Source organism: Callorhinchus milii, unplaced genomic scaffold, assembly GCF_018977255.1.
Source record: "Callorhinchus milii isolate IMCB2004 unplaced genomic scaffold, IMCB_Cmil_1.0 Scaffold1, whole genome shotgun sequence".
NCBI lineage: Eukaryota > Metazoa > Chordata > Chondrichthyes > Chimaeriformes > Callorhinchidae > Callorhinchus > Callorhinchus milii.
Genome location: NW_024704742.1, coordinates 73515205 through 73539175, shown reverse-complemented (window position 1 = coordinate 73539175; position 23971 = coordinate 73515205). Strand labels below are relative to the sequence as shown.

The window sequence follows — 23971 nt, the reverse complement described above, 5'->3', positions numbered from 1 at the left end:
AATATTTTAAAGAATAGAAAGCTCTGTGTGAGCACTGAGTATAGCTTATTTCTTCCTTTTGGTCAGACGGTTTAAATCCTAGATCACTGACAGGACATTTGGCCAGAATATGTTCCCAACATTCAAATTAACATTTGTGGTTCAAACGTTGAATTGAAGAGGGAGGCTACTCTCTTAGGCCCAATTCAAATGGTATACAATATCAGCTACACTGGTTAAGGAATAAAGGAATATACGTGAAAATGCAGTGGCAGAAGATGCTTTGTACCGACTGTTGCTGAGACGATAACACTGCCATTCCTATCATGTTCACCTGCAAAACATACAATCACGACACTACAATATATCCTATGAATGACTTTGAGACCTCCTCGTGATGTGAAAACTCTATGTCAAATGCAAGGATTATTATTATTAACAATAACAACACAGGAGGGAGATGACTATTATTGTCAGATATATTTTAGTTTCAGTACAAACAAAAATAAATAATGTCTGGATTCAGGTTAAGTGGATCCTCATTCAATTCTGAAACTGCAAAAATATAAAAAAGAGACCAGCAAAGGGATCATATTTAAGCCGAGTGCAGCATATCAGCAAATGTCTACAGGGACGAAACTTAACACTAACCCCATCCTTTAGTGAACAAACAGCAGTTACAAGTTCCACACTTTAAAATATTTATGAAAGCAGACAGGACTTCCGAGCTGAGGTACTCAAAGGTCCCCTAAATAAATTCAACTGTTTAAAACCATTTCCAGCTGAGTCACGGCAAGAGAAATTGATGGATTAAAGTGCACATTATTTTACCCAGAGGTTCTTAAAATTTGTACAAAATAACAACATTGAGTGAAGGGGACGAGGGACAAGCAGGAGGCCAGAGCCTGTCGAATGGAGGTGGCAGGTGGTAGAGACGGTAGTAAGCAGTTTGTAGAGGTAGAGAGGTGCCAGGACCTGAAGGATTTTGTAGATGAGTGTGAGGATGTTGAAGTTAATTAGTTCTGTGACAGGGAGCCAGTGGAGCCTGGCGAGGACCGGTCTGATGGGGAAATAGAGTTTAGACCAGGTGAGTATCCACAATGCTGCACTGGAGCATCAGATTAGACTATGTAAGTTCAAGTCCTGATGCGTCATTTTGAACCAACAAACTTCTGACACAGAGGCAAGAGTGCTACCACATCTCTGAATGATTGACCCCAATGACTCTCCATGTCAGTAGTAGTGTACTGTGGAGTCCTGTAGCTCAGTGGTTAGAGCACTCGCTTTGCAAGTGAGAGACCTGAGTTCAATTCCAGGCAGGGCGAAACCTTGGGCAAGTTTACTTACTCCACACACCTAATAATAATTAGGCGAAAAACCAATAATTAGGCGATAATCCAAAAAACGAAAAACAATAATTAAATTGGTCATTTTCAATCTACGACTGTTTGTGGGACATTGCTGTGCGCAATTGGCTGCCGCGTTCGCCCACAAATATACAGTCAATTCACTTTACAGTGTGTTCTGTGAAGCGCTTTGGGACGTCCTCCCGACGTGAAAAGCGCTATATCAAATGCAAGGATTATTATTATTATTACAAGAAAGGACCTCCTCTGTTTGACAGTTATTCTCCCCAACCTCAGTTCTGCTCAGACTGTGAAAGCCTGTACTCCAGGGCAGGCTAGAGTCAGCAGAACAACGATTGAAGAACATCTCATTGAGTCCAGGGACCTGATTCTCAAACATACCCACAAATGAAGCCACAACAAAAATTGCAATTGTAGATCATCATTGTAATGAAACAAAATGACATTTACATCAAATATGTCAGTGTCCTTGCAGTTGGAGAGTGGGAAGAGGGAGAGGGGAGAATGGACACCCCTGAATGTACTTTGAGGTTAGTTGATAGAAGGCATGACCGCTGGTGACTTACTTGTTTTCCTTATCAGGTCTCAACTCAAATGTGCCTGCTCAAAGGTTGTTTATATCAAGCCCCAGGGATGCTGTTGCAGTGTTTTAAAAAGTTTGTCAAGCATTAAATGAAGAACATTGAGGAGCAGCTGTGAGTCGTATGGTTCACAGTAGCATTTATAAAATGTGTCGCAAAATAAATATCTACCTGTTCAATTTAAAATAATTATACACAGAGCACTTGACCTAATGTACAAATCCTTTGGAGAAACAGTACATTTATTATTTGCATGTTGTTCTCTATAGCTAATAGCTCTAGTTCTCTTCTGTACTTACATGAACTGATACTGCATTAAAATTAATATGTTGGGTACGCTGTCTCACAGCAAGCAGTGCTAATCTATATTCCTTCAGCAGCAGTGTGCAGCTGATATCTATTGGACAACGGGTTACTGCATATGGGGAAAATGGTGCAAAGAAGACAGAACATCTTATGCAATTTATTACTGTCACTAAATACCTGAATAATCAAGTACCTGAGAAAGGCAGGGCAGCTGATGGACTTTTCAGTTAGTAATTCACTAAACGTGTGCACACAGGGTCTAATTTTATGGCATTGATGTCAGTGCTAAACTATACTTGTGGAAGTACAGCTCAGCTTTGGTGCAAAACGATTAGCTGTGATTAAAATACTGACACTCGGGTAAAGCAGAGTGGACATGTTGATCAAAACATGAGAGTGGATAATTTCAATTGCTTTGAAATCCTTCGTAAAAATTATTCTGAGGATCTTTCTGGCATTTCATCCGATTCTTTCTATTTCTATCGCTAACTCTGTAGAAGTACAACAACTTGTACTGAGATAGCACCCTTCACACAGGGTAATATCTCAGAGTGCGTTATAGGGACGGAGTTGGATATCAGTAGGGGATGTGGCCATTATAATAGGAAGAAGCTAAATAGTAATCCCCAAAGTTATTTTATAAAATTATTAAAATTAATGTATAGCTTTGCTCTTGCCAGTGCCTTCTTCCATCTGGCTCTAATTCCATTAGTTCCATCTCACTGAGGCAATGTGCACTACTGGTATTTTGATTGACCCATTTCTGTTTCAAAACCAAGGTGCTCCATGGTAAAAGAAACCTTCCTCCACCTTTAGAACATCTCCTCTGATGTCCCTATCTCACCCCAACTCAGCTGAGATCATCATCCATGCTTTCATCATTTACAGATACCTTACCAGCCTCCGTACTGCCAATCTTCAGCTCTTACAAAACTCTGCAGTCCATATTCTCTCCCACACATAACTCCACACACCTATTCTCACCAGCCTCCACTGGATCCCAGAAACCAGGTCAATTAGATCAGTTTCAAGACCCTCATTACCACCTTCAATTCTCTTCACAGTTTTACCCTTCAATATATCTGCAATCTAGTCTCCTGCTCATACCCTCCTCCTACTCAATCTTCACTCCTTTCATCCCACCATCAGTAGTTGAGCCTTCATCCTCTATGTCTTCTCTCTGGAATTCTCACCTAAAATCTCTTTGTCTTGTGTATTTTCCTGCCTTCAGAACCCTCTCAAACACATATATTTGACTGTGCCTTTTGTCAACCTCCTCAAACTCTGCCTCTTTTTCTCAATACTCAGTGATTCCCATCATTGCCGTGAAATGCCTTGAATTGTTCATCCTACTTGAAAGGTGTTATATAACTGCAAATAGTTGTAGCCTTGGTGAATCACCACAAAGTTTATTTAGCTTTCTATGCTTTTTTTTACTCAAAGCTATTCTAAACATACATAATGGAAAGGTGAAAAACAAATAGTGAGGAATAATCCTGTCTTAATAACATTCATGTGTTCATCTGATTCAATTGAGAACACTCTTGCTTCTGTATAAGAAAAGCGATGGGTTCAAGCCCGATGTTTGGAACTCACAGCCTAATACGTATTATTCCAGCACATCACTGGGGAAGTGCTAAATTGTTGGTACAGTAGTGCTATCTTTTGAATGCAATATTACACGTCTGTCTTTTGAGGTGGATAATTAAAAATGTCATGGCATGATTAGAAAAGAGAAGGGAGTTTCTCCCAGAATCCTGATCAACAATCCGCCAATTTAAATCCTTCTAGCTATTTGTGGGAGACTGTTGGTGTGAAACGCTGCAAAAAAAAAATCGCTACAGCATTTTGCTAGCAAGAAGCACTCCGTATTTGACAGTAATTACTTCTGAAGTACTTTGAGATGTCCTGATGTGACAAGGTGTTACAAAAATGCAAGTTCTACATTTTCTTCCTAATCTTTTTGTCTTGTTACAATGGACAGTGGTTCCTCTTCAGTACTGCAGAGTGAATGATTGATTTCATGCCACACTGCACTTTCAGTATTTACATTCCATTGTAGGAAAGCAGCACAAGAGCACAAGTGAGATTAGGATGAAGAAGACACTTCAGTCCATTTGATCTCACTCTTCCACCCTACTGTCTTCCCTTCACAGCATTAAGCTGTTTCTTAAATGAGTCATAACCCAAATATATCTATAGAATATTTCCAATGAAGCGTGAATGGGAGATTTTAGTGTTATAAATATCAGTTTTATAAATACCAATGGAAGTTATAAAAGGAAGTCCACAGTATTGATACATATAACAATACGAAGATGTGCATCCAATGAAATAGATACTGTGGGTGAAAGAGTGAAGAAATTATCAGCAGTCATTAGTCTGAAGCCATTTTAGTACATTTGACCATAGAGTGGTATATTACAGTGAACCTAAATACATTTATAATAGTTGCAGTAAATCTGCTGTAATAAAAGGACATTTGGAGTCTGACAAAACCTTGCTTAAGCTTGAGATCTTTTTAATGAAGATGATGTTTCAAACAAACACATCACAATTTGTTCCTTCCTGAATTAGCAAACTTTATTCAAAGTAGATGTCTTGCGGTCAGTAATATCCTGAAGTCTATAGCTGTCTTACCTGAGAATCCTACATCCAGGCATCCTGTTGCAGAGGATTCTTGTACCGAGACAGTCCTGGTTGCCAGGACAATGGTGGACTTGCTTTAAGTGCGAGACACCTGGGTTCAATTCCAGGCAGGGCGAAACCTTGGGCAAGTTTCCTTACTCCACACGCCTAATAATAATCCCTCCAAAACCAAAACAATAATAAATTGGTCACTCAATCCACGACTGTTTGTGAGACACTGCTGTGCGCAATTGGCTGCCGCGTTTCGTCCACAAACATATGGTCACTTCACTTTACAGTCTATTCTGTGAAGCGCTTTGAGACGTTGAGAAGACATGAAAAGCGCTATATCAAATGCAAGGATTAATATTATTATTAATAATCCTTGAATTTGACATAACGCCTTATTACGTCTTTGAGACATCTCAATGTGCTTCACAAAGTAAAGTTAATTGACTGTACATTTTGTGGACAAAACATGACAGCAAATTGCGCAGAGCAGTGTCCCTCAAACAGTTGTGGATTCAGTAATGAAATTCTTGTTTCTTTTAAGGGATTATTACCCCTGGAAAAGCGATCTGTCAATCGACTAGCAACCAGGTTCCTATTTTCTGCTAGGTAAATGAGGTGTGTGGCGTAAGGAAACTTTCCCAAAGTTTTGCCCTGCCATGGAATTGAACTCAGGTTCTCTGGCTTTCGAGGCTAGTGCTCTAATCACTAAGATACAGGACTCCACATAACCAGCAAATGTCAGCAAAATAAAGAGTGAGTGAATAAGCAGCTTACTCTCCTGCACCTGGAACAGTTCTTTACCTAATAAAGTAAAACTCTAAAAGCTCGCCCTGGGATAAGTCATCAACGCCACATAATTAGCCACTCACTCAATATCCCAGCTATTTCCCTTACAAAATGTTAATTTTGATGCTATGATGACTAGTCACCCTGGATAGATCATAACTACTCAGGTTTTCTCACTTTTAAGACAAATGTTTCCATGTTATATATCACTGACAGCATTCTGATCAGCCAGCATTTTTGGGTCTGTGATTATTTTTGCTATGCATTGTGTCATCAGCTTGCTTGGAGTTTTTGTAACCATGCAATTGATGATTACCATTCAGTTTTGCATTCGTGTATGAGCCATTGTAAATGTCTTAAAGACTCATGTGAGCATTTTGAATACAAAATGTAGAGACGTCATTGCCATGAAGATTCAAGTACTTTGTTCTTTCTAGATACGGTACTTTGGATAACTAGTCAACTATGATAAGTAGTGATTTGAGCTATTTCCCTTGGGGTGACAAGTTATCAGAGTGTCACTCTAATACCTTCATTGTATTTGCTTTGAATAACATAGTTGAAATTATTCTGAGTATGGAAAATGTAATAAGGAGAAAACTGACCAGCCAGTAAGTGGAGGCTGTGTAATTTGAATATGTCCTAGCACTTCAGACTGAGAATGTCATTCTCATGTTTCTCAGCCACAAAGTGTATGTATCACTATGTATTTTCTACAACTACCATTACATTTTAAATGCTTTTGAGAATAAACGCAGACACTCAGAGATTTTCAATAGGCTAGCGTGCACTATGAATGGAAAACTCTGCACAAATGCTGGGTTCAAAAGCCACTATCAAATTCAGAGGTATAAAAGATTAGACAGCTCTTAGTGAAAATCACAAGAATCACTGGAACAGTTTATGGATGTATCCCTTAGCAAAAGTAAGTAATTCCTCACTTGTTCAGTCATATCTAGACAGGACTTACTTGCTAGTGAACACAGATGTCTTCACTGTATGATACAAGGAAAGCATATGTATGAGATTTGAGATCTACCATGTGCTGTTAGCTGAAAATAGTGTTCTTTTTGCACCTTCTTTATAAAGAATGTCCCATCAGAAAGATGTAAGATTTCTATTTTTGTGACAAGTGTGCGATAAAGTTAATTATTTACTCTAACTTGGTGTAATTGCAGAATCGCAGAATTTTCAGAGTAATTCAGAATATTGCTGCTTTCTTCATTTCTCTGTATTTTTACTAAGTCGACAGCTGCTTTGTACTAATCTTTCCTTCTTGTTTCCTATTGCACAGGAATCCATCAACCTAACATTTAAGATCCGCACCATGAAAAGGTTGGATTTTGTGTCCTTCTTAATTTAGTGGAATTACGTTGTGTGGAATTATTAAATAAAATAAAAAATATTTTCAATTATTATAACACATACATAGAATACCTAAGAGTGCTTCACATAGAGTTACTTTAAAATGTAGTCAATGTGATGTAGGTTAAATTCATATATAATTCTCACAGAAATCAGTGTTTAGGTGACAATTCCTCATCTGAAAAATCTTTTCGGAATTACAATTCTACTCGATTTAATTTCAATCTACAACAAAGGGGATTGGGTAAAGGGAACTGGGTCTTTCTGGAACGTACGATGAGCTAGCTTTAAGGAGAATTATTTGGCAAACTAGGAGCTAATCTAACACATGTTTTTTGAGGAGCCGGTGATACTCCAAGGCACTGCTGATGACAGTCCAGCCGGCCTCAGCTGCTGTTAACCCTGTCTTAGCTGAACCTGCAGTGGGAAACTTGCCTGATCGTGCTCTCAATGGCAAGCTGTATGGTTTTAGCTGTACCCCAATGCACACTCTGGGGTCCCCAAGCCTTGGCTCCTGCCAATCGGCAGAATTAGATAAGCAGGATGCTTCTCTCCAGAGTGAGAGCGCATATTCTACTCCAATACATGGGAATTTCCATGTGCAGGTGGTATACATATGTGGTACTTTCAATCTGGTTTGAATAGTAGTAAGCATGGGGATGGGTTTCCTCATTTGTCACAGCTGATCCAACAAAATGACACTAGTCCAATCCAGACCAAAATGCTTGTCAAGCTTGAGCATGGTTTGGGAAGATAAACAGTAGATAAACAGATAAACAATTACGCCTGCAGAATAGTCTCCACTGCAGTTTACCTAATTAGACCCATTTGAAATTAATGGTTGGTCATTGTTTTATATAATACAATACAATATACATTATCTAGTACCGTTCATGTTAGGTGGATGTCTAAAAGGACTTAATGCAGCTGACCTGGCTCCTGAACCAGGGGTTGGGTTAGCTGAGTTGGGGGGGCGGGGGGAAGATGACCGAAGACACGGTCAAAGAGGTAAGTCTTGAGGTGGTCTTTGAAAATGGGTAGGGAGGGAGGTGTTGAGTCAGAAGGCCTCTAGGACAGAGTTTCAGGGACAACTTATATAACAAAATTCTAAAAACATCCTACCTTGTCACGTATTCCTTGTCGCATTATTTCCCTCTCAGCCTCAATTTTGGCATATTTTCCTGCACGCTCTTCTTCTTCCTGTCGAATAGCTTCTAGTCTTTCTTCCTCCTTTTTATCGGCATCAGGATCTTTCTCTTCATCCCCACCCAACATTTTCCCCATGTCTTTGGTCGCCCCTGAATACAAGACAGAAAAAAAGCAATAATAACATTGTCCACTAGTTGGTGGTAATTTTCACGGATTATTGTTATTATATGACTGATTAACCTCATTGCTCTGCTCGCCACTCCCTCCGGGGTCCAAATGCTCTCCTCCAAACTACTAATGCCACACTGTGTTGCAATACGCTAGGTGCAGTTGTATGGCTTAAGTATGATTTCAAGGAAATGTTAATTCAATTGATTTTCTCAGTATAGATTAGCATCCCTGTTCACTTTGCTTTTAGCCATCTCACAGTTTAGGCATAATGAGCAACTCAAACTAATATACCTAGATACCAATTTATTGGCTATTTGTAATAATAACAACACAGAATACCATGGCTGAAATGAACCCATGTTTATGTTTTATATCCTGAGGCACTGAACCACTGAACACCTCATTACAGGCTGATATTATTAATGAGCAGCTCTCTATAGCCTGAGATATAGGGGTGAAAAATGTGATCTTTTGTAAAAGACTCAAATAAACCAAATCTGATAAATGCTGAAATGACAGGTTTCTGATTGACTGATTTTGTAGTATTACGACTCTGCATGACTTAAGTGAGGTTCTTGTAAGTTATCACTTAAATTAAACAAAACCTTTCATTTGCCATAGTACCTATAACACTGAAATGTCTCAAAGTACTTTGTAGGTTAATTGCTGTAGTGACTATATTTGTGGGCAAACACAGAAACTAATTTGCACACAACAGGTTTTATAAACAGCCGAGGAGTCTTGTAGCTTAATGGTTTGAGCACTCGCCTCGCAAACGAGAGGACTTGGGTTTGATTTCTGGCAAGGCAAAACTTTGGGCAAGTTTCCTTGCTCCACATACCTCTTTTACCCAGCAGTAAGTAGGAACCCAATTGACAGATTACTTTTTCAGAGGTAATAATGCCTTAAAAAAAAAAAATTTGATCACTCAATCCACGACTGTTTGTGGGACACTACTATGCTCAATTGGCTGCTGCATTTCGCACACAAAATATAGTCAATTCACTTTACAGTATATTCTGTGAAGCGCTTTTAGATATCTCGAAGACATGATAAGGCGGGATATCAAATGCAAGTATGATTATTATTATGAAGTAAATGATGAATTTATGCAGAGGATTGTTGGCTAGGACAACGAGAGAAATACCTTCCCTTTTAAATAGTATCATGATATTTTAACCTCCATATGAACCGGTAAATGAAGTATCAATTTATCCAAAGGAACATTTCATCCAAAGGATGGCATCTACAACTATGCAGTTTTCCTCCAGTATGTCTAGCCTTCAGCTCAAAGTCGTGACATGGAGCTTGTACTCACAACCTTCCTTACCAGAGGTGAGAGTGCTACCAATTGAGCCAGGCTGACATCAATGAAAAACAGAGGAAGTAGCACATGCTAACAAGGCATATTCACTTCTGTTTCTGGAACACAATAGGCTATGTGTTACTAAGCAATGCTAGCACTTGTCCAAAACTGATTGGTATGCACATAGTAATACACATCCAAACACCTTACTTACAAAAATACTGAAAGAGGAAACTGGTCCAATTGCTTCCAGATATGTAATTAGTTTTTTTTATATATAAAAAGGTACCGCATTGCAGGTAGAAATGAGGGCATGATTAGCCCAAAGAGATGAAAAGCAAAACCCCAGAAAAAATAGAAAATAGAATCCTTCTGTTACAGTAATTACAAGGCCTTTGTTGAATTTAATATGGTTAAATGTTCTGCTTAGGAAATCAGTCAAACCAGCTTTCTGATTGAAGTGATCAACACTCAGTATTCAAACAATACAATACATCAAAAGGCTGATGTAAGTGGCTGATAAGGTTAATTATCTATGATTCTCTGACAGGAGATGTTTGCTGAGCCACAGCAACTCTTCAAAGTTATAACTTTCAGATGACCTTCAGTCATCTATTCTACTCTCAGTTGAATAGAACTGCATTAATTTTCTTATCATTAGATTTTGGCCGAGCTTTACAACCCTTTTAATAATAATCCTTGCATTTAATTTAGCTTCTTCATATCAGGAGAACATTCCTTCACAAGATATATGGTAAAGTGAAGTGACTGTGTTTTATATATATATATATAAATAAAATAAGGGAGTTTCTCCCGGTGTCCTGGCCAACAATCACCCCAAGTAAAATTGGTCACACACTCCATGGTTGATTGTGGGACATTTCTGTGTGCAACTGGCTGCTGAGTTTCACCCACAAAATATACAGTCAATCCACTTCACAGTATGTCCTGTGAAGCACTTTGCGATGTCTCGATAACATGATAAGCAGTGAGTCAAATGCAAGGATTGTTCCTATTATTAAAGAGGTCATCAGAAAACTTGAATTTTTTTCTTGAAATTCTTCAGTTAAGGAATATTAAAGGTTCCAGCTGGAAAAGGAAAAGAACAAAAACCCACGTAGTAACAAAGGAGTGGAAAGACCTGCACCCAGGACACTAATGGCCCCTGCACTGTCAGAAATGATTTACATTTATTCAAACCCACTCACTTCACATTTGAAGTTGCAACATTGGGCTAAGCCCTTTCAGTTGTTCTAAACTCCGATGACTTTGAGTCCTCACTGTTTTTTCTTTCTATTTAAAATATTTCTGTCTGACCTTTTGTACTAGCTGTGACATCCTTATTCAGCCAATCTGGCCTTGGTATGTTTCTTGGTTAACTCATTCGAGTGGATTTTGTTTCCATCTCTACTAAATCATTGAGCCTAAGTGCTCACACATTCCCAAATTATTGATCAGTTCTGGTGTATAGCAACATTATTTTATGCAACATAAAACCATAAGAAAACATAGAATGAGTAAAGGTAATTTAGCCTATCAAGCCCATTCCTTCACACAAAACATTCTATCATGTTTTCTGCTCAACTTCCTGATAATACGTTATGCAAAGGGAAATCTAGGACAAACCCAAAATATCCTACATCACATATTATTCATCCCTGGTTGACTTCTTCTTGTCCATTTATGCATTTTATCCAGCAGTTTAAGTTGCTCTCAACCATTCAGTGATATAGGGACTCACTGTACTCACTGTTCAGTGTTATAGGAACTCACTGTACTCATTGTTCTTTTCCTTATTCCATTCCTAGCCAGATACGCATCCAGCTCTAGTTTATAATCAACATTGCATTAATTATCTCTAAATGTCTTCCTAATCTAATGTTGCTCTTCAGTTTTGCACTCACAGTTCAAGTTAAATAGACTACTTATCAGTTTCTCTCAGCATTTCTAACCTACTTAATCTTCTTTTCTCCAGTAAACATAAGTTTAGCTCTGTGAGTCTCTCTGCATAACTTAGAGTCTGAGTCCTTGATTATGCCTTGTCCTTCCTGACTTCTCTCCCAAGTACCAGTGTACTTGTGAAGATAAACTGCCCAGAACTATTTATCTTTATTTAAAAATCACACACCAAAATGGATAAATAGGGAAAAAGAGAGATTTAAAAAAGATTTATAAAACTTATAAGGGAGAAACGAGAGGGTGAGAGATTAGAGAAGCCAAGAGAGAACTGGAAAGTGACTTAGCTACAAATGCAAAACATATCTCCCAGAAATTCTTTCAATATTATATCAGTAATATTGAACTGTGGAATCAGGGAAGGTTTTACAAAGAGAGCTTGATATGCACATGAGCTGATAACTGGCAAATGTAGTTCAATACAGACAAATGTGCTACCTATATAATGTAAGGAAACATAAGTACTCTGTGAATGGATAAAACGTTAAACCCGTTTAAAGAGTTATAGGGGAATTAATTGACTCATTGTTCACATTATCAAAACAAAATATTTTCTAAATGCTGAAAAACTAAGAACTGTGGAAGAGCACAGGGGTTTGGGTGTCCACATACACAAATAACTAAAAACAAGCTCACATTTACAAAAAGTTATCAAAAAGGCTAAAGGGATGTTGGTCTTTATCTCAAGGGGGCTGGAATATAAAGGAGAGGAAATGATGCTTCAACTGTATAGAGCTTTGATCAGACTCCATCTGGAGTACTGTGTTAAGTTTTGGGCACCGCATCACATGAAGGATATATTGGCTCTGGAGGGAGTGCAATGCAGATTCACCAGAATGGCTTACTAGGGCTTAAAGGGTTGAATTATGAAGACAGGTTCCATAAACATGGTCTGTATTCCCTTGAGTTTAGAAGGTTGAGGGGTGAGCTAAACAAAGTTTTTAAAATAATAAAGGGATTCAGTAAAGTGGATACAGAGAAACTATTTCCTCTGATGGGGGAATCCAGAACAAAGGAGCATAATCTTAAAATTAGAGCTCGGCCATTTAGGAGAGAAATTAGTTGGCAATTTTTCACCCAAAAGGTAGTAGAAATCTGGAACTCTCTCCTCCAAAAGGTTGTGGGTGCTGGATACATTCACACTTTCAAGACTGAGGTGGATAGATATTTGTTAGGCCAGGGTATTGAGGGATACGGAACAAGGGCAGGTAATTAGACTTGAGGTACAGATCAGCCATGATCTTAGGGAATGGAGGCACAGGCTCGAGGGGCTGAATGGCCTACTCCTGTTTCCATGTTTATCATGTCAAAACAATGTGAGGCAGAAATAAACAAGGCAAACAGGATGCTGGGCTGTGTTACTAAATCAGTTGAGTTCAGATCCTAGGATGCCATATTGAAGATGTATAATGCTCTGGTTAGGTTTGACATGAATCAAGCTATCAACAAACTTGAATATCATCCCTCTTGAGATCTCAAATCTCATCAGATCCACAGCCTTCTGACTCAGAGACGAGAGTGCTATCACTGAGCCAGGCTTATGTGTGTCAGCCTTACTCAGTGGTAGCACTCTCGCCTCTGAGTCAGAAGGTTATGGGTTCCAGCCCCACATTGGGGCTTGGAATCGCATAGTCTAGGCTGACAATCCAATACAGTGCTGGAGGTGTGTTGCATTGTCGGAGGTGCTGTCCTTCAAATGAGACGTTAAACCAACGTCTGCCTGTTCAAGTGGACATGAAAGATCCCATGGCACTATTGGAAAAGAGAAGGGAGTTTGCCCCATTGTCCTGGTCAATAATATCCTAAATAAAAATTGGTCACTCACTCCATGGCTGTTTGTGGGACATTGCTGCGCACAAACTGGCTGCCGCATTTCGCCCACAAAATACACAGTCACACCACTTTACAGTCTATCTTGTGATGCACTTTGAGACATCTCCCCATCATAAGGTGCTTTATCAAATGCATGGATTATTATTATCAAAGTAAGGAATAAGGGAAATTATGAGAGTATAAAGTGCTATACAAATGTAATGTTGTTGTATATTGACTATAGTAGCACAATTAATCCCCAATTATTTTGAAGACCAATAGACAAGGAAGGGTTAATTCTGAACTCCTGTCGTTGAATTGGGGGCAAAATATGATTATAATAAAATCGTCAGTAAGCAAAATAAAACCTAAAAAGCAGTTTTTGTCTGGCACAGCTTCTGCTATTGATTGGTTAAGTGCTCATTTATCATTTCTACCTTTCCACTTTTATGCTTTGCTGAGTGAAATGAGAGAAAGACCTTGTCTGTTCCATTTGGATGCAGCTGAGCTTGGCTATGTTAACTCTCGTCTCCTGGAACACAGGACAGCCGTCCTACCCTTTTACACTAGTCTCTACTTTCTTACACTTGACAAGTGTTATTGATTCCTTTTACAGTGACAGCATTTCTGAACCAGGTCCATAACTCAGCCTTTTTGTAGATTTAAGTTCCTTAAATCTGCCAAAACTCAGATCAAAAACTCTTATACAGTATGCTGGCAACTTCAAAACTGACCCTCCAGTCAGAAGCGCAAGAGTGGATTTCAGGAGCTGGCAGCTACTAAAGGGAAAGAGACAACAGTTTGTTTTCAACAGCTTTTAGGCATTTTCATCCCATGGAATAATATTAATAATAATAATAATCCTTGTGATTGATATAACACCCTTCACATTGGGAAGACATCTCAAAGCGCTTTGCAGATTTACTATAAAGTGGAATGACTGTGTTTTAGTAATTTTGTAGGTGTATGTAATAAAATCTAAGGAGTAACAAGAATAGGGTTAAATCAAAGCCAGTGTACAAATTTTTGATGTAGCAAGACCATTGATCTCACTGCCCATCATTTTTTTTTACTGCACAAAACTGCATTGCAGTCAAACTTGTGCTGTTTGCTAATATTAACAAGCAATTTACCCAAGCTTATAATCGGAAATCCTATTATAAGAACATTTGCATTTGCTCGGATTAACAAACTGCACGTATTAGACCTCTGGTGTCACTTCTCTTAGGAACTTACTAACTTCAAGGGACTCTATTCCTTTGAAAATACGTGATTACGTGAAAAATGCAATGAATAAGAAATGGTCTATTTTAATTGATATTAATGATCACGAAGAGCTAAGTTGAGAGTGATGCTCCAGGTGAAAGTCAGTTTAGAATACTTGGACAATGTAATAATAATAATGCTTGCATTTGATACAACTCCTTTTATGTTGAGAGGACGTCTCAAAGAGCTTCATGGGATTTATTGTAAAGTGTAGTGATTTTTTTGTGTATGGATGCAGAACTTTAAAGTTAGTTAACATACGATTGTGTGTACGCAATACAATCCTGTAAGCAATTTAAGACATCCTCCCAACATACAAAATGCTATATCAAATGCAAGGATTATTATCAGTATGCAGCGTGGCTGTTAGTGTTCATTCTGTGCTTATGTCAATATTCTCACTCCATTTTCCAGTGAGATGAACTGCACAAAAATGTAATTCACACAGCTTGTAAGCAATTCAACAAAGTACTTATCCCAAAAATGGTTCCTTCACCTGCATCCAGGGGTAGATGGTAGAGTATTGGGTGTGCATAGCCGAAAGGCATATTTGATCCCTTTGATCCATCCTTCCAAAATACCGTCCCTACCATCCTTCCATTACAGAATCAAGTTGTTTCTTAAATGAGTCTAATGTCCCGGTCTCAACCTGTGACCTTTGCCCTCTTGATTCTATCTTATGTGTAATGAATATTAATAGTAAATCCAATACAATAAATATAAATACTAAAGTAATAAATACAAATAGTAAAGTTTGTATTGTTTTGTCTTCTCGTAGATCATTTTGAAGGCTAAAACTACATTGAATGAAATAGTCAAGATCTTTTATTGCATTCACCTGGACGGATGTCAGCTAGCCTTAAAGTTCTGTGCGTACCAGAGAAGGCTGTGCTAGGACCAATGGAAGACAACAACAACATTACATTTAAATAGCGCCATTCACGTCGGAAGGATGTTCCAAGGCACTGGACAGTTAAGAGTTTGCACTCGAGTTGTGGGTTGGAATCAAGAGGGGTGGGGAGTAGGGGATGAGAGTGTGTCCAAAGATACCGTCAAAGAGCAACATATCTTGAGACGGGCCTTGAAAGAGGCGAGGGAGAGGGCGAGGTGAAGGCATTCTGGGATGGAGTTCCAGACAAATAATAATAATAAGATGAATGTTGATTGGCTGACAGATGCAGTTTGGGTGCATTCTAGGTTACAAATTAAATGAAAGGGCCATGAGTCCCTTCTTCTCATGTGTCGTACCATGTTTGCCTTGTATTTTTGTACCAAGCTGAGCCATGTAGATATATGTGACCATGATATGCTCAGTACTTTTGTTACTCTGTCTCAGTAGTTTCAGCACTGGGTTTGATTTGTGGAAAGACAGAACAAAGGAAAAATCCTGAAGCTTCAACTGTAGCATAAATAATAATAATAATAATCCTTGCATTTGATATAGCACGTTTCACGTCGGGAGGACGTCCCAAAGCGCTTCACAGAACACACTGTAAAGTGAATTGACTGTATATTTGTGGGCGAACGCGGCAGCCAATTGCGCACAGCAATGTCCCACAAACAGTCGTAGATTGAAAATGACCAATTTATTATTGTTTTTTTGTTTTGGAGGGATTATTATTAGGCGTGTGGAGTAAGGAAACTTGCCCAAGGTTTCGCCCTGCCTGGAATTGAACTCAGGTCTCTCACTTGCAAAGCGAGTGCTCTAACCACTGAGCTACAGGACTCTAAATGAAGTCCACAGATACAGAAAACAGAAAATATGACACTTACATTCACAGAAGGGGATAATTGTCAACAAGCTTGGGAGAATGTACTATTGTGCTGGAAGCTGAGACAAACGCAATTGGAAGCAATACAACACAACAACAAAATTACATTGTATAGTGCCTTTCACATCGGGAGGACATCCCAAGACGCTGGACAATCAGCGTTTTGGACCCGAGCTGGGGGTTGGGATTGGGGCGCTGGAGAGCGGGGTGGGGAAGGAGGGTGATCGAAAGCAGTCGAAGAGGAGCATTTTGAGATGGGTCTTGAAGGATGCAAGGGAGGTGGCGAGGCGAAGGGACTGCGGGATGGAGTTCCAGAGGGTGGTGGCAGAGTGGCAGAAGGACCGCCCGCCAATGGTGGGGCTGGTGATGCGGGGATGTGAAGCAGGCTGGAGGCCGCTAAGCAGAGGGAGTGGGCAGGATGGTAGGGGGTGAGGAGGTCGCAGAGGTAGAGGGGGAGCAAGGCCATGGAAGGCTTTGAAGGTGAGGACCAGGATCTTGAACTGTATCCTCTGTGTGATTGGAAGCAGTGGAATTCGGCGAGGATGGGGGTTATAAGGTCACGGAGCCGAGTGCTCACGATAGCAGCATCAGCAGCAGGGGACAAGAGCAAGAGGACCATCAGAGCGACAGGGAAATGCAGTCAGCGTCAATGGTTTTAAAAAGACATGACTGTAACAGAGGAGATATGCAGAGTGGATATTAAAGAGAAAAAACAATGTTTTTAGAAATTGGTGAGCATGGTTGTGGGGTGTGGGGGGTTTGGAGGGTGACATGTACAGATTAGTATGGAATTTGCACTGATGCTAGGAGTAGAAGCTGTGCTTCGCAGCTGCCACCTCCACAACAGATGCTACTAACACTGTAACAGCATCCGCTTGTACCAACAGGATTGTGCCACTGTAGTGTTTAATCTTTACAGTGCAATGGTGGGAACGGGGTGGAGGGTCCAAGAAATTAGACAGCAAAGCACATTGTCAGTAATAACACAATCCTCTGTCGTGAATCTGTGGTCAATTGGATAACAATGCTTTAATTGGGGAACGAGGGATATAATAATAATCTTCCTTGCCTTTGATATAGTGCTTTATCACATTAACGAGAAGTCTTAAAGCATATCACTGGAATTACTGTAAAGTGCAGTGACTGTATATTTGTAGGTGAACACAGCAGATGATTTGCTTTCTGTAATATCCCGCAAGCAAGCACAAAATGAAGCCCTAGTTTTATTTGGGGAATTGTTAGCCATGACACCAGGAGAAATTCCTTTCTCTTTTCGAATAGTGCCATGGGGTCTTTAACGTCTAGTTGAAATTAATGTTTCATCTAAAGGACAACATTTCTGACAAAGCAACACTCTCTCAACACTGTATTAGAATTTCAATCTAAAGCCAATGAGTTCAAACTCCTGAGGTGATGTTCGACCCCACAACCTTCTGACTCAGAGACAAGAGTGCTGCCAACTGAGCCAGGCTGACTCCTATGACCAAGTTCTGCAACTATGCTGTCAAGCTTGCTGTAAGTCGTGCCTTTTACTTGCTCTGACAAATATGGCAGCACAGCATGTAACACAGCACATGGAGCCAGAAGGTGATACCAGTAATGAACATGTTGCTCCACCTCCTACAGTGACATATTATCCCAACTTTCTGCACAACATTGACTAAATATACTGTAACCTAGAATAGCGCGCAGCCGACAGTAACGCACAGCCGATAGTAACGCACAGCCGACAGTAATGCACAATCTAATATAACACACGGTCTACCTTAAAGCACAGTCTACAGCAACATACATTCTAAAGGACACACATCTTGAGTGGTGCGCAGCCAAGAGGGGCGCGCAGCCAAGAATAGCACAGTCTACGATTCCACGATTCTATACTAAGATATACTGTAGCTTAGTGGTTACAGCACTCGCCTTGCAAGTGAGATACCTGGGTTCAATTCCAGGCAGGGCGAAACCTTGAGCAAGTTTCCTTACTCCACACGCCTAATAATAATCCCTCCAAACCAAAACAATAATAAATTGGTCATTTTAAATCCACGACCATTTGTGGGACACTGCTGTGCTGTCGATAGTGGGGCGAGCAAGGCGGGGGACGTGAAGCAGGCTGGAGCCCGCTGACCGGAGGGTGGTAGGGGGTTAGGAGGTCGGAGGTAGGGGGGAGCAAGACCGTGGAGAGCTTTGAAGGTGAGGACCAGGATCTTGAACTGTATCCTCTGTGTGATGGGAAGCCATTGGAGTTGGGCAAGGATGGGGGTGATAGGGTCACGAAGCCTACTGCGGGAGAAGACAAGGGCTGCAGAGTTCTGGATGATCTGCAGCCTGTGGAGAGAGGAGTGGGGGAGGCCGACAGTGAGTTTGCATACAACACAATACAATATAAGCAGCAGAACAAATGAGCACAGGTTCAGGGTTGTGAAGGGCAAATCTAGGACAGATTCCATGAAGTATTTTTGTACACAGAGTGTAATCAATAGTTGAAATGAATTTCTAGAAAGTGTGCTATAGGCGAAGGCACTGGGTTCTTTTAAGAGACAGTCTGATGCTGTAATGGGAAAAGAATAAGAAGATGCGATCAAGTGGGCAGAAGAGTTTTCTTCATCTGAGCCTCTCTTATGATCTTGTGACTTAGGTTGTGAATTGAGAATGCATGTTGAGGAGTGGGAGGGATTTTGCAGTGTACAATAAATCTAATTATCATGCTGTACATGCTCGCCATTTTCAAAAACACCTGACTAAATATAGTTTTTCTTTTCATTTTTCCACAATCTCCCTCTTTTCCTTTCAATTCATCTTTCACTTCTCTCCTTCTCTCTCTCTCTATCTAACCCTCTCAAAATTATTTATTAGGTTGAGCTCTTGTCTAACCTAATAAACCTATGAGCGCCACCTCTGCACTCCTTCTTCTAGCCTCCTCCAAGCCTGTGGGCTGATTGCCCCGCTGATTCCTTTGCTCCCGGTCGCAGCATGCACGTTTTGGCTAACATCCCCAACCAAAACCGCCCCCAACCCAAACCGTCCCCAACCCAAACCGCCCCCAATCTCCAGGATTGGATGAAACTAATGAGAAGCTGATAACAAAATAAATCTGATTCACTATTCAATTTTCATTCAGAATTCCCTATGATTTTTCTCCTGGGTTGCTCGCAGTAGTTTGGGAGATTTATCTTTGATTCCTGGAGACTCCAGGACAATCTGGGAGGGTTGGCAACCTTGTGAGCACCTGAGGTTGGGGTGGGAGCGGAGAGAGTAAAATGCGGCCAAAGAGGTATGCCAAAGAAGCATGGCAAAGATGACTAGTCCAGAAACAAATAATTCTGGGGGTAATAATCCTTTGAAATTTTTTTTAAAATAATGATTTGGTCACTCAATTCACAAATGTTTGTAATGCGCAATTGCTGTGCGCAATTGGTTGCCGCATTTCTGCCACAAAATATAGTCAATTCACTTCACAGTATATTCCATGAAACACTTTAAGATGTCTCAATGACATGTTAAGGCGCTATATCAAATGTAAGGATTAATTATTATTATAAAACAGGTGACCGGTATGAGGGAAGAATTAGCTAAAATAGACTGGGGAATTAGATTAATGGATATGACAATAAACCAACAATGGCAAACATTTAAAGATGTAGTGCATAATTCTCAGTGGTTACATATTCCCTTGAGGAATAAGAGTACCACAGGGAAAGCAGTTAATCCGTGGCTAACTAGAACAGTTAGAGAAAGTATAAAACTAAAAGAAAAGGCCTATAAAACTGCCAAAAAGAGTAGCAAATCTGAAGACTGGGAGTGTTTTAGGGACCAACAAAGGAAAACCAAAAAGCTCATTAAGAGTGAGAAAATGGACTATGAGGGTAAGCTAGCTAGGAACATTAAGACAGATTGTAAGAGCTTTTATAAATACATTAAGAGGAATAGGCTAGCAAAAGTAAATGTGGGTCCATTACAGGCAGAGACAGGAGGAATTATAATGGGGGAATAAGGATATGGCAGACTCCCTAAATAAATACTTTGCTTCTGTCTTCATGTTAGAAGACACAAGAAGTTTACCAGAAATAGAGATGAACCAAAGTGCTAACGAGAGGGAGCAATTTACGGAAATTTACATTAGCAAAGAATTGGTGCTAGGGAAATTGTTGGCATTAAAAAGTGACAAGTCTGCTGGACCTGATGGTTTGCATCCTTGGGTTTTAAAAGAGGTAGCTCATGAGATAGTGGAGGCCTTGTGTCTGATCTTCCAAAATTCTTTGGATTCTGGAACGGTTCCCATTGATTGGAAGATTGCAAACGTCAAACCACTATTTAAGAAGGGTGGGAGAAAAAAGATGGGGAACTATAGACCAGTTAGTCTGACGTCAGTGGTCGGGAAAATTCTAGAGTCCTTAATTAAGGATGTCATAGTGGAATACTTAGGGGATCACAACAAGATTAGACAGAGTCAAGATGGCTTTACAAAAAAGGCCTTTTAGATTTTTTTGAGGACATATAAAGTAGAATAGATAGGGGGGAAATCAGTGGATATAGTGTAATTAGATTTCCAAAAGGCATTCGATAAGGTGCCGCATAAAAGGTTGATCCACAAGATTAGGGCCCATGGAATTAAGGGGAGTATATTAGCATGGATTGAAGAATGGCTAACGAAAAGAAAACAAAGAGTAAGGATAAACGGGTCCTTCTCAGATTGGCGGGATGTGAATAGTGGAGTGCCACAAGGATCAGTGCTTGGGCCTCAACTATTTACAATCTACATCAACGATCTAGATGAGGACATCGAACTTAATATATCCAAATTTGTGAATGACACTAAACTAGGAGGGAGAGTAAACACTGAGAATAACATTAAAAAAATGCAACGAGATATAGATAGGCTTGGTGAGTGGGCAAGTAGGTGGCAGATGAAGTATAATGTAGGGAAGCGTGAAGTCATCCACCTAGATGGCAGATTATTTTTTTTCGAAGGGGAGAGACTAGATAGTGTTAGCGTTCAGAGGAACTTCGATGTCCTTGTACACCAGTCACAAAAAGTTAGTTTGCAGGTGCAGCAAGCAATTAGGAAGGCTATCGGTATGTTGGCATTTGTTACAAAAGGGTTAGAATATAGGAGTAGGGAAGTCTTGCTGCAACTGTATAGGGCCCTGGTGAGACCGCACCTAGAGTATTGTGTGCAGTTTTGGTCTCCTTATTTGAGATGTACTCGCCTTGGAGGGGGTACAACATAGATTCACTAGGTTGGTACCTGGGATGCGGGGGATGAGTTATGAGGATAGGTTGAGCAATTTAGGTCTATATTCTCTAGAATATAGAAGAATGAGAGGTGATCTTATAGAAACCTATAAGATTATAAAGGGGCACGACAGAATAGATAGTGGGAGACTTTTTCCTCTGGTTGGAGAAACTATAACTAGGGGTCACAGTCTTAAAATTAAGGGTAAGCCCTTTCGCACTGAGTTGAGGAAAAACTTCTTCACTCAGAGGGTAGTGAATTTATGGAATTCTCCACCCCTAAGGGCTGCAGATGCTCAGTCCTTGAAAATATTCAAAAACTGAGATTGATGGATTTCTTGTGGATAAAGGGATTAAGGGATATGGGGATAAGGCGGGTAGGTGGAGTTAGAATAGATCAGCCACGATCGTATTGAATGGCGGGGCAGGCTCGACGGGCCGAATGGCCTGCTCGTGCTCCTAATTCTTATGTTCTTATGTGACACTGACATTGCACTCTGCTCTGCAGACTTGTGTAACCTGTACTATACAGGTGCAGACAGAAATATCTGGGGATTATGGTTCACTGTCTGGTAGTTAAGTCATGGGGGAAATGTCAGATGATACAGGCCTGGATCACATTGAGTCTCAGTGTGACACTCCAGCCTCCTTTCCTGCCTTGATATATAGAGCTGTTAAGGGTTTGACTTTAGATATGGATTCTTTGAAGCATATATCTCAGGAAGTGTACATTCCTGGGGAATCACTTCCTTATGAATTTCCAAGTATTTATATGGACCATGGTCTCAAAGCACTGTCCTTCAAGGAGAACTGCCTTCATATTTTTTGCAAGATGTTGTTTTTGGTTGCAGTGTGATCGTGTCAATCATGTTGACAGACATTGTCCTGTAACTTGGGCGCATCTTTTGTGGTCGTTTCATTCCGCCAACAGAAAAAACTAAATTTGCAAAATAATTTCTAGGTGAAGGCAAAACTCTTTCATGGAATAATGCAGTCCCTGCTCTGCATGTGTAATTCACTAAAGCCAGCCCACTGGCAGAATGGACCCGCAAAGCGTGAGCTGAGGAGGGCTTACTACTGCAAATAAACACGTTAAAATCACTCAAATTAGCAGCACTTCGAGACGCTATCCTGCATGAAAGGTGTATAAATCCAACTCATTGTTGCTATTATTATGTGAGGCATTATGTAAGACCAAAACTAGAGCATTCCTCATATCTCTTTTCACATCAATACATGTATCAATTTCTCCATAGAATATTGAAAATGCCACAAGACCACTGCACAATCAGCCATGGGCTATTAAATATGAGTGTTCTTTCTGCGTCATTAATGGTGAGGTTTGACTTGCTATTGACTTAAATGGTCGGCATCTTTAAATCTCTTATTTCCCTGATCAGTGTCAATTTGTCAAGCACTTAGTGATGTTCTTTTGGGTCAAAGATATCATGTAAGTACATCTTGTTGTAAGATAAGTTCCAGTCACGGTGGTGCTATTGTATCAGTTGTTTTTTTCCCAGTGGTTCGCTCTTCACTGGCACTGAGCACAATATCTAAGTGGTTGTATGCTGATGCTTCTTATGCTTGAATGACCCTTGCTGGTAAAATAGCAAAACTGTTGCAAGGTGTGAAGGAAACTGTTACTTGTCCTTTGGACATGTGTGAAAGCACAGTTGCATTCACTGCTTTTTGCATGTAAGGGATTTAGTAAAAGTGTATGATAAATGTGTCAGTCTTTACTCTGAGGATATCTCCACTGAGCCAGAATTTCTAAAATCAATCTATGTTCCACATGTATGTGGATGACACACAAATCTACCTTGCCTCCTCCAGTACCAACTCCTGGTCCGCTGATGTTCTATCAGCTTGTCTGGCAGACATCAGGACCTGGGTGAGTGCAAACTTTCTGCAGTTAAATGTAGACAAGATGGAAGCCATACTACTTGTCTCCCGTCAACGTCTTCACTCCTGCAGATCTAAACTTCTCAGCCTTCCTGGGCTCTCCCTCAGACTAACCGAACCAGTGCACAATCTAGGCGTCTGGTTCGACCTCCAGCTGTCCTTCCTCCCCTACATCCGGTCCCTGACCGAGACCGCCTTCTTCCACTTCTGCCACATTGCCCACCTCTGACTGTACCTTACCCGAAATACAGCTGAAACCCTCGTGCATGTGTTTGTCACCTCCCACCTGGATTACTTAAACGCATTCCTCGCCAGTCTCCCCAGCTCCACCATTCAAAAGATCCAGCTCATTCAGAACCCTGCCACCTGCCTACTTTCACG

At 40.3% G+C, this 23971-nt stretch overlaps 1 protein-coding gene across 3 annotated transcripts in view; it reads right to left on the bottom strand.

The window, feature by feature from the left end:
* Positions 1 to 23971, bottom strand: part of LOC103177635 (complexin-1) — a 142695-nt gene that overhangs the window by 30560 nt on the left and 88164 nt on the right. For all 3 annotated transcript variants that reach the window (XM_007891883.2, XM_007891885.2, XM_007891884.2), the window contains exon 3: positions 8147 to 8322. In XM_007891883.2, the coding sequence (XP_007890074.1) occupies positions 8147 to 8322 (176 nt within the window). The remainder of the gene's footprint in view (positions 1 to 8146; positions 8323 to 23971) is intronic.